Source organism: Bombus pascuorum, chromosome 12, assembly GCF_905332965.1.
Source record: "Bombus pascuorum chromosome 12, iyBomPasc1.1, whole genome shotgun sequence".
Taxonomy (NCBI): domain Eukaryota; kingdom Metazoa; phylum Arthropoda; class Insecta; order Hymenoptera; family Apidae; genus Bombus; species Bombus pascuorum.
Genome location: NC_083499.1, coordinates 4,525,656 through 4,545,538, shown reverse-complemented (window position 1 = coordinate 4,545,538; position 19,883 = coordinate 4,525,656). Strand labels below are relative to the sequence as shown.

General features: G+C 37.7%; 1 protein-coding gene across 7 annotated transcripts in view; it reads left to right on the top strand.

The window, feature by feature from the left end:
- LOC132912501 (TLD domain-containing protein 2) overlaps window positions 1-19,883 on the top strand; it is a 299,067-nt gene that overhangs the window by 74,832 nt on the left and 204,352 nt on the right. For 3 of the 7 annotated variants that reach the window (XM_060969966.1, XM_060969969.1, XM_060969964.1), the window contains exon 2: window positions 1,434-1,791. The exons of 2 other annotated variants lie outside the window; for them this stretch is intronic. In XM_060969966.1, the coding sequence (XP_060825949.1) occupies window positions 1,634-1,791 (158 nt within the window). In that variant the 5' untranslated portion in view covers window positions 1,434-1,633. Of the gene's footprint in view, window positions 1-62; window positions 176-1,433; window positions 1,792-19,883 lie in introns of those variants that run through there. 2 more of the 7 variants (XM_060969965.1, XM_060969967.1) reach the window with 2 other exon arrangements.

Below are 19,883 nucleotides of genomic sequence, written 5' to 3'. Positions count from 1 at the left end.
AGCGAATTGAATCACTCGTTCGGTCGTACTTGTTATTTAACGAGCCTCAACAAGTCGTTGACGTGACTGAAAAATCGGTCTGGATCGTAGTAAGCATTCGGGCCGAGCTGCTGAAACCATCTGTCATCGAGCCCTCCGCGCGAGTGTTTCCATCCGGAAGATATCTGTGCCTCCGGTAATTGTTTAAAGCGTTATTTAAAAATATTTAAATTATATACAACGAACGAGATTTTTGACTGCTGAGGAAAGTGAAAATTGTCCGTGAGAGACTTTTGGAGAAGCGAAGTGTATTTGGTACACAGATAACGAAAAACGTAGTTTTTTTAAATAATTACGATCCTTCTTTTCGTTCGCAAAAACAAAATTATTTGTTTCGTTATTTTCCGCTTCGTTCGTTAACGCGTGTGAAATATAATTTAGCAATTATGGAAACAAATCAGATACAGATACTATACGATTCGTGCTTTGCCTGCAATTCTGCGTGTCGAACCTAATCGATAGCCTCGTACAAACCTACCAAACCGTCATCGATTGCAAATGTCGCGTTAACTTTCTACGCTGTCACGTCTATAACCTTGAAGTTACGTACCTACAGTGGCTGTGAAAAGCTTCTGTCCAGCTTATATAGCATTTAACCATATGTCGACTATACTAAAAGTATACTAAAACTATATTATTTCGACAACTACCGCACGTCTATATCTACGTTGTACAAGTCGTGTCGTACCACAGCACTGTCACCAAATATTTTATTTAATCGTTCATTAATTCATCTAACCCCTTTGAGACCTGTTTACCAATCCTTTAAGCTGGCTTTACGCTTGTCCAGTCGTTGGATCGACCGATTGCATGGCAATGGTTTGATCGGAAATCTGAAAGTTTCTTTCGGATTCGTCGAAAGTGATAGGCTTAGTGGCAATGAATTCGCGCGGAAAACCGACTACTGCACTGTACTACGCTTCAGCCAGCACTGGGTATTGAGCCGTCCAGATGATTCCAGCAACGCTGTGTAACGTAGTGTTGGCGATGGTGGGGCTAAACATTAGATTAAAAAAGTAGACTTTCGATCCGGTAGTTTGGTCGCATTACTTGCTTGAACGAAAACGCTGTATTGGAATGAACACACCGTAGTGGAACGCTGTCTCGATTGTTCCAATTACAATCCAGCACCAGATCTCGCTGCAGTGCTACTGGACCAACGTAAAGCCAGCTTCGTGCTCCTTGCGAATTAACTGCAAAAAATTCAGAATTCAACTGAAAATTCAATTCTCCCTGAAGAGAAGGACGAAGCAGGCGTATTTCCAATCGATTCCAAAATTCTCAGCGTTCCAACCAAAATTATTTTGCATCGTTGATGGATATTTTCGGATGTTCCGCGTATAGTCTCATTCGCTTGTGTTTAAAGCAGTCTATGATGGGAAAATATTTCGCAGAGTAGAAACATTATTCGGCGACTGGTTGGGCAGAAAGCGGCGAACGCTCGACTTGTCCAGTGATTCCTCGTGCTCGCGAGTGCCTCGATGATGCTCGCTCGACACGCGACCTAGAGACAGTCGCAGCTGATCGAGCGAGTCGCGAACTGTTGTGCGAGTGTCAGATCGACACACTTGGTGGATCGGCGTAAGCAAGAAGAATGGCGTTATTCTCCGGCGGCGGTGGCGGTAGTGGCGGAAGTGGTCCACCGCCGATCAAGTCGAAGGAACCAGCCAGCCCTTCGCTTTCCTCTAGGCCAAGGCAACGAAGCCTCAAGGACCGCCTCAGGGAAGGTATCACCGGGAAATTCAATTGGCAGTGAGTACCATGATTCGATGATTCTTCGCTTTGAGTCCCTCTTTTTCTACCACAGAGCGTACAGTTTAAAATTGAAACATTTGCAATGATCAATTTCTTGCATACGCTATCGTCTGTAAATAGTGGGACATTTAGAATTAGTAGAATTATATTTAGCATAGATGTAGGGGAAGATGTTTTCATTATAAAATGATATTGATATTGTGGAACGTCAGTTGTCGGACCATAATTCGTTTGGGAGGTTGTTCGAAAATTGAAACCATTTTTCTGTAAGAATTAACGTAAATGATCGCTCGTTTATTTATAATTTTATAACAGTTTTTAATGCATCAAGTCGTATAGAGGAATAATAAAGACGCGTGGAATCTTACGCGAATGGAATTCTTACGCACACATAGTAAATGAACAGCTTTGTTTTTACTAAGAAGAGTTCCTTTCTGTAGAGACACTGGGTATTAACGGCATCACATATTAAATTGGATACGAAATACGAATGCCATTCTCATATTTCGACGTAACTTCTCTTTATTTGTCGTTTTTTATTTAGCTCATTTTTCTGCTTCTTTGCCTGGGTGGAATTTTGTAAGCGAATTTTCATCCATTTTCCGACCAGCTGAAAAGCTGATGTTTGAAACGCATGCTCGTTCTCAGTACAATAGCATTTTACGAAACTGACAATATTTTTTCATTGGAAATAATTGTCTGGTTAGCCGAAGTGAAATTTGACAAAATATTATTTGATAAAATATTTGTATATCGTGGGATGACAGTTAAAGAAAGAAACAAGTAGAAAATAAAATATGTAAATGAAAGAAAATTTCTTCAGTGATTTTTGTTTAAAAATGTGTCGCTAAAAGAAAGAATATAATTTTCTCCATCAGGCGTTATTAAGTGGCACACGTATATCAAAATATAGAAATAAAAATAAAAACTTGGCTGGCTTGTATTAATCTAATTACAAAGTTCCTAGAATTTTTACGCCTTCAAAGATTCTCTTCTATTCGATCAGATGAATATCAGACTGACAATTTCGGTCAAATATTCTTCTATTTTTACCTCGTAATCGTTAGAAAATTATCATGCTTGCGTTCATTGGAAATTTTTGTATCCAAAAGGTCCATTCAAGAGAACAGAGGAGATATTAACCGGATGGCCTCGCAAGGTTAATGCAATGAGCCCGCTAGGTCTTTATTTTTAGTAATATGAGTTCAACAATTGAGTAATACCCTATTATACGTGATTACCGCGTGTGCTCAATCTATATAGATTTCCCTGTATAATATTATTACATTCAATTACTTAATGATACCTGATCGAGGAAATTATGCTCTTCTTCTTGGTACATCTTTAAATAAAAACCATTTAAAAATATGTTTTTTATTTCCACTTTCGTTCTAGCTCTAACGACTTTTCTATTCGATTTGCCACCGTCGTTATCCTTCGTTGGCCAAATAGCCATTTATTTAATTAACGATAACGTATAAAAAAGCATAGAACGACGAAGAAAATTAAGGAGAGACACTGGAAATTCGAACAGAAGTCTGCACTGAACAGAAACTGCGACGTAACTGATACTCCGCCACCAGAGTGGAGCACATGATTGCCTGTTCGAAAATGCAGATTCTGTTTGGAAACCGATGCGTTCTTTCTTTCTTTTTCTTTTTTCTCTTGTTTTCAGAAAACACGCGGGGAACCAATTTGTTCGAGGCGAAAGTCGTTCGATAACCGAAGTTCCACTGTACTCGTTAACCGGCTATATCATGCGAGAAACTAATTTACATACGCATGCTACGTTCTCAAGATTGCCTCGTAAATCTGCTTTATATTACGACAGTTTCTTTTTCATACATATTACGACGGTGTTTCGAAGTTACATTTTCCGAAGCGTACACGCGTTCCTTTATTTTCCATCACTTGGATATTTATAGAGTTGATTCCATCGGATCAGAACGACGAAAAAAAGTTGCTGTATAAACGTACTGTTCGAACTTTACCTACGTCGCACAAACGTCAAATAAATAACGTAAAATGGTATTCTATTCTGAAAGCTCCACGTATTTCCCGACACCCTGTACATGTGTATTTGCGGGAATCTTACAGTTTTATCACTAGAACTACCGATAGTTAACACGAAGTTATTTTAAAAAATACGTAATAATAGAATATTGTTATATTTATTGATTTATTACTTTCTTACAGAAGCAATTCCATGTTATGTATTATTAATCCATCTGGACTTTCTAAATGAGGGTTGACACATTTATAAAATTGTAGAACCAGTCATTTCCACTGCTGTGGTACTTCTAGCGTTAGCATCCAGTGATCTAGCGATCGATCCGGAATTTTCCTGGTAACTGATATCATCATACTGAATGATACGCAGCACAAATTTTAAAAACGTGTGAGAAGTTGTACAAAACGAAGAAACTGGTTAGTTGTGGTCCGATAAATAGGTCGCAGGACCTTTTTACACTTTGGTAAGTCTCAGTCATTTTGACCGGTATCGGTATAAGTAGCCTTGCTACAAAATTATTGTCGGTTTGAATACATAAAAAGAAGATAAAATTCATTATATGATTCTTTTAGTTATCATTGCGGGAAAAATATAACACGAAGTAGAAATTTAAAAATAAAATTGTAAAACCAGTCGATTTGACTGGTGTGATAGTTCTAGTGTTATGTACTTTGACTGATAATCTTAAAATAATACAGTGATCAGGTAGAGTCAGGTAATGGGATGAAAGGTGACGTATGAACTACCATTACAGAATCCAATATCGCTCGCTTTAATTATTCGCGGCAATAATTCAAGCGTTATCTTCGAGCCAGTGTTTCTCAGTACGCAGCGTAATCAGTAGATGGCAGTCGGTGTTAGTGTGGCTGGTTCTCGAACGATTCTCCGGACATTGTGGTGTGGAGAGGCTTCTTGAGAATCCGGCGAACGAGTAGAACTATCGGTCGCTTTCCTCTCGTTATGCGCGATGCCGAAGAAAGGGTTAAAGTAGGGCACGAGAATCTATGGTTTTCAGGCAGATGAATAAAAATGCGTTCGACCCTTAAATGCATAATTTTGCTAGATAGAAACGGAAAGAAATAATTTTGCCGGATAGAAACAGAGTATAAAGTGGATGGCAGAGAGTACGTTATTACTTTAATCTCTTTACGAATTTTTAACGCTTGATGAGTTTCATTGACTCGTAATAAAGTAATAATAGAGTTGAATTATAAAAAGAAAGGATACTTGGAAATACAGCTGCGTACGTCGATCTACACACGCGAATTCGTATTGAGATAAAAGAAGGCGCGATGAACAAAAGAGGGAGATAACGATGTGAAAGAGGGAAATAATGATTTGTAGCTCATTGCGATTCTTTGTCGGTGATAATAATAATCCTCTGTCGTCGTTGTTTGCATCCAGCGTGTTACTTAAACACGTGACTAATCGCAAAGAAACAAAAGTTTACTTTCCTCTGAAAATAATTACTTTCGGGTCTGTTACCGATTACGAGTCTGTTTTTATTCTCCTCGATGTGTACCACGAGTCCTTAAGCTCTTGTTAACTACTGATTTGTTAAAAATCTGTCAAAGTTCAAGAGCAAAATTTTTTTTTTTTTTGCTTCCCTTTTTTTTTTTTTTTTTTTTTTTTTTTCTTCATTGAAAGCTACGAAATTCCTTTACTGAAAATAGAAAACGAGACGAGGAATAATATTTAAGTATACATACAAGTATACATAATGCAAATACCATCGTCGAAGTTTATCACGAAGATAGTACGCAGTTCGTTAGAAAATATCGCGCGAGTATCGGCTATTTCGCGAAAGGAAAATAGAGAAGGAAATTCTTTAGCAATAGCCTGAAAGTTTGTTTGGTGAATTAGCAGCCGTTCACAAACTAGTAGCAGAGTAACATTTCGCGAATAGCAACAAGCACTGGCTGGTTTGCTAGCATCGATACGCTAATTAGCTGGCGGTTCATCGATTTGCTATTAGCAGCGACGGTCACAATGCGTCAACCGCTTCTAAATCGATCTATTAAATTATGACGCGATCGGTAGATCGGCCGCTTATACACGAGAAATTTATCGTTATCGAGGAAAGATTGCCTGGCTTATTACGAAACGAGACCTTTCTGTTCCATCGCCAATGAGATTATTCATCGTTTACATGTAATTGCCACAATTTACTTTTTTCATCGTCAATATGGCATTTTGTGGACGAAGAAATTTCCATTAATTTATGCAAGGTGCCTGGCGAACGTAAACTCTGCCAACATCCACTTAGCAGTAATTAGAGCAAGATTTCGTTGGAGGATGGTAAAAATACTGTTTGAAATATTATTTTACAAATTGTTTTTACTGTACAAACTTCTATATTTACTTATCAATTTAGAATTTAGAACGAAAACGAGGATTTAGAATTTGGTATTTTATTTTGATTGTTTATTCCGATAGATTGGTTTACCCTAATAGGATGTTCTTATATTTAACAAATTGTAGTTACGTTTACTGATAAATGTCAAGCAACATAATAGTCGCTTTAGACCAATTAGATAATGATTTCATTGCAGACTTGGTAAAAATACTGTTTGAAACAATATTTTAAAAACTGCTTTTACTGTACAAATTAGAATTTGATATTTTATTTTGGTTGTTTATTCCGATAGATTGGTTTACCCTAATAGGATGTTCTTATATTTAAGAAATTGTAGTTACGTTTACTGATAAATGTCAAGCAACATAATAGTCGCTTTAGACCAATTAGATAATGATTTCATTGCAGACTTGGTAAAAATACTGTTTGAAACAATATTTTACAAATTGTTTTTACTGTACAAACTTCTATATTTACTTTAGAATTTAGAATTTAGATCAATTTGGGATTTAGAACGAAAGCGAGGATTTAGAATTTGGTATTTTACTTTGATTGTTTATTCTGATAGACTGGTTTACCCTAATAGAATGTTCTTATATTTAACAAATTGTAGTTACGTTTACTGATAAATGTCAAGCAACATAATAGTCGCTTTAGACCAATTAGATAATGATTTCATTGCAGAGATGGTAAAAATACTATTTGAAATAGTATTTTACAAATTGTTTTTACTGTACAAACTTCTATATTTACTTTAGAATTTAGAATTTAGATCAATTTGGGATTTAGAACGAAAGCGAGGATTTAGAATTTGGTATTTTACTTTGATTGTTTATTCTGATAGACTGGTTTACCCTAATAGAATGTTCTTATATTTAACAAATTGTAGTTATGTTTACTAATAAATGTCAAGCAACATAATAGTCGCTTTAGACCAATTAGATAATGATTTCATTGCAGAGATGGTAAAAATACTGTTTGAAATAGTATTTTACAAATTGTTTTTACTGTACAAACTTCTATATTTACTTTAGAATTTAGAATTTAGATCAATTTGGGATTTAGAACGAAAGCGAGGATTTAGAATTTAGTATTTTACTTTGATTGTTTATTCTGATAGACTGGTTTATCCTCATAGGATGTTCTTATATTTAACAAATTGTAGTTATGTTTACTAATAAATGTCAAGCAACATAATAGTCGCTTTAGACCAATTAGATAATTATTTCATTGCAGAGATGGTGAAAATACTGTTTGAAACAATATTTTAAAAACTGCTTTTACTGTACAAATTTCTATATCTACTTATCAATTTAGAATTTAGAACAAAAACGTCGATTTAGAATTTGGTATTTAATTTCGATTTTTTATTCCGATAGATTGGTTTATTCTAATACGATGGTTTTATATTTAACAAACTGAAGTTTCGTTTATTGGCAAAAGTTGAGAAACATAACGTTCGCTTAAAAATCATTGTACATTTTTTTTATCTTTTGAGATACGTTGGAATTTAAAACACCATAAAGAGATAGGAGTCCATACACGAACATACAATAAGTTCAAACGTTAAATATCTAAAACGAGCAATGAAATTTGGTGGCGATAACGTGGTGGTGCGAGGTTACTTTTTCACGTAACGGTTTTGATCCGTTGATACAAATAAAATAAATAAAATAAAATAAACTATAGACAGTTCCCTATATCGCGGTATTTTACAAATTCATATGTTGCCATGTGTAAGCGTGAAAATGTGAACAGAGTGACCATTTCGATACGAAAATAACTTGAAACGATTTCTTCAAAATCTAAATTGACTAAGAAATTTATTCCAGGGCAAAATGTTAATATAATGAAATGATCGAGTCAATCTCGTGACTTGAACCCAATTGAACATTCGTGGAATTACATATCACGTTACATATCAATTGGGATGTCAATGTTTTACAAATAAAGTCGATGGAAAAAATTAAAAAAATATAGTGTGAAATATCGACAGCGTATTGCGTTCGATTAATTGAATCAATGCCACGCAGATGACGTGCAATCATCAAATCTAAGAGTTAGCCAACGTCTTGTTACATTATTTTTTATTTAGCTTTTGTTAAAAATAGTAAGATAATTCCACTATAGTTTGTTCCTCAACTTTTCTCACAAAGTTCCATTCGATTCGTCCGATTCAATATCAATCGTGAATCTTACACAAGTATAATAAAAAAAAAACATATTGTAATTTCATATATGCACACTTATCTCCTTATGTTATTTTTAATTTCACCCGATGTATCTGAGAAGATAAAACATACCTGTACAATAATTTCCAAACGATCATAGCGTTTCTCTCACTTTTGTCAGTAGGTGTATATGCTGCATGCTCTGGCAATAGACCTTTTTCTCCTAAAACACTATACACACTTGTCGATATAATATAATTTAACGCGAAAGTTCAACACTCTGGTTACTTCCCTACAAAAGTAAACTATGTTAACCGAAGATTATCGCACTTAAACGTTACATAAATTCTGTCAATCGTGGCAACGATAGTCGCTAACGATCCTAAAATCATCTCTTTTACAAACAACGCTCATGCAACATCCATCATAGTCGTCGCGATGCTTCCTCCCTCAATTAAGGTACGACGAACGACGTTTTAATCCAGTGATGAACACCACTGACCCATCAAGTTGGTTTACAAGCTGTTGGGAACTTCAAACAGTTGTACTAGCCGGTCGATTAACTCGATTAATCCGCGTAGGATCGGATCGGGCCAAATTTGGCCGAAGCCATCATTATGATTAATCACGATTCCGAATAATCAGCCAAGGCGATTACCCATCGACGTAACATCAGATGTTCATTCATTGCCACCACTTTTTACGCTCTTTTCCATAAAGTGAAAGAGAAAGTTATTAAACAGCCGTCACCTATATAGCAGTTATTGACCCGGCCGCCTCGAAATTCGTTTCTTCGTACGACCCTGACTCTTCTGGGCTGTAAATCGCCGCCAGAATCGGGCCAGTTTCGTTTCCACGACCGTATATCATCTGTTTTGCTCGACTTCTGTCGGCTGCGTTTTCTTTTCTCCTTCGTTTCATTTTTTACCGTCCCCGATTTGCATATTACGCTACACACGGCCATAAATATTTGGACACTCGGTACAGTTCCATCTAAAGGTTGACGTTTTTATATTCTGTATATATAGAATATATATATATATATATATATATATATATATATTATGTATTATATAAAATAAATTAATAATTATATAAAATAATTATATATATATGTATTTTATAAAGTATAAGGATCGAAGGAACTTTCGTTAACAGGGAAAGGATATACGCACGCGAAGCTTTAAACACTTTCTGTAATTTGCAATTTGCAAATGTCCTAAAGCTTGCGGATAGTAACGTGTCCTTCTCAGCGATAGTTTCGCATTTCGAAAGATCCAATTGAAGTTGGAGTAATTCGTGTGGGATGTGGAGGCGTTTGCCTGTTGTCAGGATTTCCGTGGGTGTGGGCGTAGGAAGGAGTTCATGGTGATTGTCACGGTGTCTTGATCGACGAAAGTTGTATAATAGGAAGTTTGCGTTTCGAAGCGTAGGAACGACGGTGTATCGGGCAGCCAGGATGGAGTGGAATGGAGAAATCAGGCAAAAACGAAAGAGCTGGAACGAAATGACGGAGTATTGGAGCTAAACGTATGACAAAATTGGATTTTCATTTCGCAGAAAATATGTGGAAATTCACTCAAGAGACCCAAAGCTTCTAAAGTTTGCAGAAAACATTGAAATTAAAGGATAGACGTAGACAAAGCGCGCGGATTTCTAGCGCGCAACAAATACCTGTATGGAATTCAACGACGACGATAGGAAACAACGAAACACGTGCAGTTTCTAAAATTTAGAAAAATTCGAAATTGCGGCATAGACGAAGACGAAGCACGGGAATTTTTATTGTGCAACAATTTCTAGCTACGTAACGATCTTCTGAAACGCCGCAGCGTGATCTATACGCTGACATATAGAAATTGTGTCTGACGGTATCTGATGAACAGACACGAATACAGTGTATGATGCATGCATGTACAACCGTCGTCCCGCTGTACAATGGAAAGGATGGTCCCTTTGTTTTCGTGCAGGCCACAGTAGCGACATAGAAACGGTAATTTCTCTCTCTCTCTCTCTCTCTCTCTCTCTCTCTCTCTCTTGCTCTTCGATGTTCGATACTGTGCGTGGCCTTGATCATCCGTAGACCACGAATCCAGGTCCTATTTCTTCATTTGAAACGGTTCCCGCGAACAAAGAGTACGTATATTTACTCATGTACCTTCGATCGATTCGCATCCTTTTAACCGCGGAATATTTTTAGACCACCTTCTTCCATATGAATATTCTTCGAATATCGAATTTTACGTCGGTTCTTCGAGGTTTCTTCTATTCTTCAATGAGATTTGAATGAAAAATCGTACGCCAACTTCTTCAAGCTTCTCTTCTTTTTCATCGAGCTTCAAAAAATTCAATCGATCATATCTTTGGAGCTCACATCAGAATATCCGTAGACATTTCAGACAACGATAATTTACCAAGTTGGAATTAAACGCGGTGAAATCTAACTTTTAATCATTTAGACGCGTCGAGGTACGATTTTTTACGATTTTTTTTACGAACACGTTGACTGTCACGTCACCCATATTCGGGTGACGGCAAAGTTTCTGAGGGCCGCGTCACCCATATTCGGGTGACGGCAAAGTTTCTGAGGGCCGTGTCACCCGTATTCGTGTGGCGTTTATTTGACTACTTGCGAAGGATCGTCGTAGGTATTTGAAAAGATATTCCACGGGAAGTAATAAAACTATTGAATTGCTATAAAAGTAATAGGAAAATGGTTTATGAAGAAAATTATTTAGAATGTAAAACTTTGAAGCATTCTACACACAGCTGAGTTTGGTCGGGATAATTTGGACAATAAGTTGTTGTTTTCTTTAAATTCTCCTGTGTCTTTTATCGGTCCGTTCGATGTCTTTTATCTGCACAACATAGTTTGCATGCGAGTCTAATGCTTCTTCCGGAATCATTTTTCCAAACGGCGATGTTATGCTGACTCCGTCGAAGACAAGGATTTTTTGTATTTTCAGACAACCTTAATAATTTTGCAGCTAATAATTCTCTAAATCTTCTAATATTTACATCCTTCCTTGTTGAAAGTTTCTGATACAAGTAAGTTTATTATTTCGTCATCAACGAACAGCTCGAACACATCATATGGATTGACATTGCCAGGTAATCGTCTAATGAGACCTGTCTCGGGGAAAGGAAATCACTTCTGCTGACCACTAAATTCATTCCATCCACCAAATTGAATTGCACTTTCCTCGGTATCATCAGTTCTTCTTTTTTCCTCAATGACCAATTCTTGTAAAATCTCGTCAACAGTATCTTCATTACATTCAGATTGCACTTATCAATATCCGAATCAGACGATGTAATTCTATTTATATTTCTATTTCTAGAAAATCTGATTTCTTCCTCGTCGCTACTGTCCGAATTTGTGTAAGCCTCGTAGAAGCTTTCTTTTTCACTGCTATTTGACTCACTAAGAAATGTTTTCCATTTCTCTTTTCGACATTCTGACGAATTAGGACAGAGACTTTAAGTTATTTAAAATATCGGTGGGAGTACCCAGCAGAGTACGCTTGGTACAGCAGCATTCGTGGCCTGAAGGAGATTTCATTAAAAACACGCGCGGCAGTCAACGTGCTAATTGAACTGATCGGCTGGAAAACATCAGAATACCGATTTCATTCCAGAAATCTTGCCAAATTACGAACTAAACGCGCTACAATCCCTGCGACCATTTAAACGCGTCGAGGTTCAGCCTCTCAGCGTTTGACACGTTCGCCCATGGCCAATCGAGCTCTTCGTTCCCTCAACAATCAGAATATCGATTTTATTTCGGATAGCAAAAGTCCTTGCAAATTGCGAACTAACCGCGCTGAAATTCTGCTCTTAACCCTCGAACCTCCAAATTTGTCCACCCAAAGTTCAAAATTTTTCGCTTCAGCCCTCCGGATGCATTGAATTTCAAAATTTTCCACAATTCAACCCCTCTGCCTTGCCCGATCGAAGAATTTCTTAATGCCACTACGTCAAAATTCCAATCTTATCGGAAATACCAAAAATCTTGCGAGATTTCGAATTAAATATCTCGAAATCCAACTTCTAACCATTTAGACGCGTCAGTGTTCAACTTTTTACCATTTCACCTTCACTCATCCCCGATCGAGCTCTTAGCCCTTGAACCTCCAAATTTGTCCATTCAAAGTTCAAAATTTTTCGCTTCAGCCCTCCGGATGCATTGAATTTTAAAATTTTCCACAATTCAACCCCTCTGCCTTGCCCGATCGAAGAATTCCTTAATGCCACTACGTCAAAATTCCAATCCTATCGGAAATGCCAAAAATTTTGCGAGATTTCGAATTAAATATCTCGAAATCCAACTTCTAACCATTTAAACGCGTCAGTGTTCAACTTTTCACCATTTGACCTTCACCTATTCCCGATCGAGCTCTTCGACCCCACGATATCAGAACATCGATATCACCCCAAATACCAGACCATCCTTCACAGTGGTTATTTCCCACTTTTGCCAAAGCTAGCGTGATATAATCGTCCGTTTCCATGGACGAGAACCGAGGTGCCACAACACACCTAGATGATCGAAGCCTGGAATCTAGGCCATTGGTTAATTCGACGTGTATTAGGAAAAGTAGCACATTTCGTTTGTCTTACGGACACTAACACGCTCTCTGTATCTGTCTGTCTGTCTGTCTTTCTCTCGCCACGAAAAATAGAATGATTCGATTTTGATTGCGAAAAGTAGCATATTTTCATTTTTGTTTTCAGTTTTAGGAACAATAACTGTTATGCTTCTTCGCGACGGCAGGTAACACATTTCGGCACTTTGCGCGAAAATTAACCCGGTTTGCCTTTAACCTTGAATTAATGGATTATAATATAATATAATATAGTAAGATAAAGACTTTCTTTTCAAGCGAAATACAAACGTTTTTAACGACGTAAGTAAAACTCGATCAGACGTAAATTGGCACAGAGTAATCTACTTAACGAACAATGATATTATAAAATTAAACATTTTCTCTCGGTCTAAGATCTTAGAACACCATCGCTGATATTTTTCTTTTCTCTATTTTTTTTTTTTTTTTGAGATAATTGAATTTTAGTATCGAATGTGTTTTGTAATGTATATTCCTTAATACACTATTTTGAAACATATTGTCCTAAAATTTGTATTTCGAAACTGTTTCCACTTAAATCATATTTCGCGTTAATTGAATTCACGTCTGGTCGCACACATATCTTTCGAACTGCAGCAATTTTAACAAGAGACCAGTTAGACTTTTTCGACGAGTCTCTCGAGTTATATATGTCCATCTGCGAGTTTTTTTTAACAATTTACGAATTACGAATGTTGCATCCTCTCATCGATCTGCACCACTCGTCTTGCGTATAATATCGATTTGCAATGGAGTTCAATACGAGCGTGCACAATCACCGTCGTTTTCCGTGTGACAAACTGCTAGAAATTTAAGAAATCTGGACGTTGAAACAACGAAAAAATGTGCGTGTATAATGCAATCCAAACTGCGTGCCCTTTTTGCCTTCTCATCGATCCACGAGTCCCTGTTTCCATTTCTTTTTCTCGCGATAGCTTTTCTTTCGTCGTGTGTTCTTGGCCGGCGCAAGGCAAGTTCAGCGCGTTCTCCGGAACCCGGCCTACAAAAATTACCCAATTAAAAAGCACCGACTTTGATTAACTTTTTACAGAATGATGGTACCATTAACAGATGCGAGACATTTTTTTAGGAGCGATGAATCAGTTTAAAGGAGTGAGAAAAATCATGAAAGTTCAGTGTAACTTCGTAAAGTCCTCATATCCTGGAAACTACTTTAGATAAAAAAAACTCCAGGAGCTTTCAGAGAAATGTACTTTTTAGAGAAATTAAACTACGTCAATAATTTCTTGCAAAAGTCATACATGATTACAGATTTTTTACTTTCATTGAATTTTTTGCCCCTTGAAAGCAAATTACTCGTGCGAAAAAATATTACTTGGATTTGTTTAAGAAACTTATAAGAAATATATAATATGTAATAGCATTTGTATAATAAATAATTCCTCGTTGTAAAATTTAAGTGTAGAATTTCACTGTGTATTCAGACCCCGCAAAAGGTCACGCCGGCCCTGGTTCTACGTATATGAGAGACTATCCGTAGAATTATCATAATTATTAGTGTTTCGCTCATAGTTTGTCTCGTTATTTCATGTTGCTGCGTGAAAAATAATTTTCTCTTTCAGCTACTACATCGGCGTACTCTCGAACCGAATGTCGCCGTATATAAACAGGATGACAAGAACTGCAAAGTCAGAGTCCGAATAAGAAACAATAACAAACAGTGACATTGACGATGTTTGTGAATACAAACAGTGGAAAACACACGACGCAGTAACGTGAATAGTAACCAGAGATACTTGCAAAGCAAGATGCTCAATATGCAAATTGTAAAAATAATTATGAAACTTTGGTACATAGAGAGACATACGTATTATATAATCTTCTTTTATTGTCCAAATTTTCACTCCAAGGGACTAGAATTGACTACGGAGAATCCAACAATTTTCCAATTTTGCGTTATAACTCGCTATACTGTTGATCAATTTTTTACCAAGCGATAGTTAATTAAAAGAAGTAACTTTTGTCTGAGAACATTCTTTTTGCGATGTATCACGGGAAATCGGAAACCAGCTGGATTTTCACGTGTCAATTTCATCCGCTGAATTGCCAGACGGAATTTCGACAGCGACAAAAATTGCATAATACGTACGTGAAATGCCATAACTTTTTGAATTCGCAGCTCCTTCGGCTTTTTAATCTTTTTTGGAAGAAGGCAAAACTTGACAGCCATTTTCTTATAGCAATTTTTGAAACAAAATTACGTTTCCTTCGTTATAGTAAGAAAAGCAACTTTACACGTTTTTCATATAATGTTGATAAAAGTATTTATCCGCCGCACGAGGCACATTACGATTATTCCACCACTCAAAATCTATAATTGTTCCGCTCGTTTAATTAAATTTATTTAGCTTAGATTCGTTGGAGCAAAAATATTTTCGAGTCTCATGGATCTGCTACCGAAGTACTTACAATCATCGTATTCACTGCTAGACATTGTAAATACATAGTCATTTCCTTTCGTAATGAACGCGCAACGATAATAATACAGGCAACTGGTAGTTACAGAAGATCAACGTCAACCTTTTGGAAATTGAAATAGCCTACCGTTCGGCAAACAAACGAAACGTGCTGCTTCTCGCTGCAGCATTTCAGATAAGCTACTGCTCGTGGCGAAATGTGAATAATGCTTGCTATCGCGGTACCTATATTATACGAAACGTGCTTGTTATCGGCAGAAACATTGAAACGTGCTTGTTATCGGCAGAAACATTGAAACGTGCTTCTTCTCGCCATAGATTGACGTGTGCTACTTTTTGTAGGAAAAAAAAAAAGAAGAAATGTTCTACTTCACGCTACGTAACCCTCTATTTACATACCGGATCGTTATCGACCAGAGATTTGAAGTAATTCTTCGTTCTCTCCGTATCATCTTTTGTTGGAATCTTGCTTTGCTTGGAAAAGTTAAGGCAACGTGTTAACGACAAAAGCTGTTGGATGATAATATTCCATGAACTAGGTAAAGTATTCGAGAATTTTGGGCAATTTCTTTTTTTGTGGAAAGTCTAAAAAAATGCTGCATGGGTCATAAACGACCCAGTACGCAGACGGTTGCAGATGAAGGGTCAACGCACGTCGAATTATTCGATCCTAGACGACGCATCGAGCTGTGCCTCTTTCCTCGACCACATCCGGGCCGTTTGTTTCCATTTGGACACTCGACACGCGTCATTTCGTATCCATCACACGGCCGTTCGTTCTCTCGGATGTACAAGAGAAGACGAAACGGAAACGGTGGCCGTCACCTTCGGGCGAAATGACGTCGATACGTTCCGCATGCACGCCTCTCTCTGTGACACAAATCGAGAAACTACAAGCACATGGCTTGTGTATGTGTGCGCGCGCGCCTATCTATACATGTAGGTGTGCTCGTCGCTTCATATCCTGCGCAGAGTCGATGTATCGATACAGAGAGACCTCCGTGGCATGGACGCCGAATCCTGTCGAGATCAATACCGTCACGCTTCCTCGACGGAAAATTAACCGGTTTTCGTTCTACCACAAAATCTCAAGCTATTAGACGCGGATAAGTGTGCAGCAGCTAACGAAAGTGTTGCAACACTTGTAGAAACATTCTATGAATATATTGTACGCGTTGTATGAAACCTTTTGAAATGTCATGAACACTCCATAGCGAGATACGATTATCGTGATTCTATCGGCAGAGTTTGGAAGAAATGTGCAAAAGTACATAGCAGTCACAGCACCATAAATGGAAAATGTGTACAAGAAATTCGAACATTCATTTTCGATCAATTCCAATGTCAAACTGTCGTTTTATTCGGTTGTGCGTTAAATACAATGCCGTCCATGAATCATTGTACCTATTTTAGGTGGAATGATTGTATATACTATATAGTATAGTAGTTACATAATAAATAGCTGTATACTAATATAATATACTAGCTATTGGGCATCCTAAACGCAGTCACTGTCTTTCACAATGAACGAGCAATAAACGGTACCGAGGACTTGGACATTTGGCGAGAATACCGACTTTATTTCCTAATGTAAATTGGCTATAACATATAGTACACGCTCGTGTATACTTCAACTCGATCAAGTATCCGGCAAATTAGACATTTTTTTTTAATTGGAAGTAGTTTACAATGAATTCTCATTGAGAATTATAAGTAAATTATTCTAGCGTGGCACTATAACGTGAATAATAATAATTTGATTCTAGCTAAATCTAATGTTTAAATCTAGAGGGTAATGTCTTTTTAGCCTGCGGACCTGACCCGTCGTGTCAAGTAATTGAGTAACTAGTGGGTAGTTGGTGGTTGTTAATTCTTATGTCATATGTATTACTGAATTTGGATATTTCTTCTTTAACTGTAGGTATCTTAAGGTCGCGATGTATTGTTTTGTTGTTAACATATCAAGGTGCATCTATTAAGGATCTTAGAGTTTTTGATTGGAATCGTTGAAGAATTTGTATTTGGATATATTTGTAGTTGGATTCCATAGGTCCAAACAGGTTTTAATATGGCTTTATATAGCATTGTTTTACTCTGCACGCTTAAGTTGGAACGTCTGCCAATGAGCCAGTAGAATTTTTTAAATTTTAATCTAAGTTGTTTGGATTTATCTACGATGTGTCGTTTCCATGCCATTCTTCTGTCCAGAATCATGCCCAGATATCTGATTGAATCTTTGTTTGGAATTGGAATATTATTTCTGTTCACCTGTGAGGATTGTTTTCACAGCGTGAAGAGATTAGAAATAATATAAATAAAAAATAATATAGCATGTGGGCGGCTACCCCCAGCGGGGTGCCAGCTTCGTTTTTTCTAAGTTATATCTTTTATGAGGTCTATTGGGTGTTTCCTTTTTAGTCTTCTTGCGATGTTTGTTGTGTTGCACGTTTCAGCTGCCAGCTGGTTCGGGTGTGTTTCTATTCTTGTTCTGTATCTTGTTGCGAATGATTAGAAATGAACAACAAAATCAGTCTAAAAAGTCGTATCTGTTATTTATTTGACCGTTGAGAAAATTCCGTAGGTCAATCATCGATGTCCAGGCAACTTGTATTTGGCGACCTAACAAAATTACTAAATTACCAGAAATGAACTTGTCACGCTTTCTTCTCGACCCTCCCACAGCTATAAAAGTTGGTAGGGTAGAAACGGTGGAAAAAGCAACCTCATCCCACCGAACCTAAACACACGTCCGAAGTATCGTTCAAAAGTCTGTCCTAAGCTTTCATTTCGTCTCGACAATGGTCACACTCGAATCGAGTTAAAAGAAGTCTCCGTGGCGAATTTCCTGGACCAGGTTCTCGTGATCGTATCCCTTTACGAACGTTTCGAGGCCGGAAGAAAAGTTGGTGATTCGCGACCAACCAACTTTACCACTACTATTTCAGCCGATCCGGAGTGGAAACTCGTCGGTGAAAGCAGGGGATGGAAAGATTCGACGAAGGAAGGTTTTCTTCGATGAAATGGAAGCTTGGACGCCTTGGGCTGCCACGCGAGTACACCCAACTTTCTTGATTAAATTATCGGAGGCGTGCTCCGCTCGTGGAGACTCCTCCAGGCAACGTTCCAGGCGAAGAATCGATCGTCTCGATTTTCTCACCGAAAAACACCGCCGCAAGTTGCCTACACGTTGGCTGATTTCTCGAGCCTCGGTGTGTTTTCGTTTGAGGAAGAAGAAACGTGTGGTTTCAGCTGCCTTCGAGATTCTCACCCGATCTTGCCATATGCTGGAGTAAGTTTGATCGTCGAGGGGTCGATACGCTCTTCTTCAACAGGCTTAGGTACGTCGAAGGCTTTCGAAGATATTTTCGGTTGATGTGGTTTTCTCGATAAAATTTTGGTACGCCATAGATGGCTTTTTGATGGTTTTCTTGGAAAGTGTTGCGTATATTGCAGAATGCATGCTTTTGAGTTATCGGTGTCTTTTTCTTGAAGAAATTTGGATACTTTAAGGGACATCGAGAGTCTTCAAGATATTTCCGGTTATCTCGATAAAATTTCCACTCGCTAGAGTTAGCTTTTGAGGACGCTGTTAGCTGCTATGGTTTTCTAAAAATAATTCCGCTATACCACGTGCAATGGATAGTGTTGGGTTGTTGGGGTTCTTTTCTTGAAAAAAGTGGTGTTACGTCAAAGTTTCCTAAGGATAGTTCGAGTCGACGCAGTTCTCTCCGAAAAATTTGAATATATTACAGACCTTTTTAAAAAAAATAATTCTAATAAGTCGGTTCGTGAAACTTGTTTGAACATTTCAACTATTCAAACGTAATACTAATATATGGATACTTTCTAGGACGACGTCAAGCTTGCGCAAGCTAATAATCTTTGGACTCGTATTTGTCAAGACTTATTTGCTTGCTTCGATGATTGCTCTGTACCACTCTGTGGATTCGAGAATGATTGGAAATTCCAGTACTAAATCTGTGCCTTTTTCTGCGAGAAAGTCCGTCCCATCAAATATCTAAAGTATCTTCTCTCTCGTCTCGCCATATTAAATACGTTTCCATCATCTTCTTCGTCTTTAATCATCTTTGTTTCACAAATATTCGAAAGACGAAGCAAAAGCACGAGGAGAGGAGGTTCAGGGGGATGGATTCGAATCGAAAGGAAATGTCAAGTCGGTGGAATGAGAGTCAGTCGTGCCATTAGATAGACACTCTGTTGAAAAGTGCACCCGGGACGAGGTCATCGGGTAAATGGGTCAAGTAGACGTGGCAGGTACTTGTCGCGCACTTAAGGATGCAGATTGCGCGACGACGGCCGCGTCCTCCGCGCTCGAGCTCGCCTAAGTACTCGTTTATGAATTATGCGCGGTCTTAAGCGTTCGTTCGAGTTGCGAATCCTTTCCGCTATGGATGTTTAATTAATCAAGGGCTCGTGCCTTCCGCTCTGTTGCTAAATGTTTCGACATGTTTGCACGTCGTTTGAACC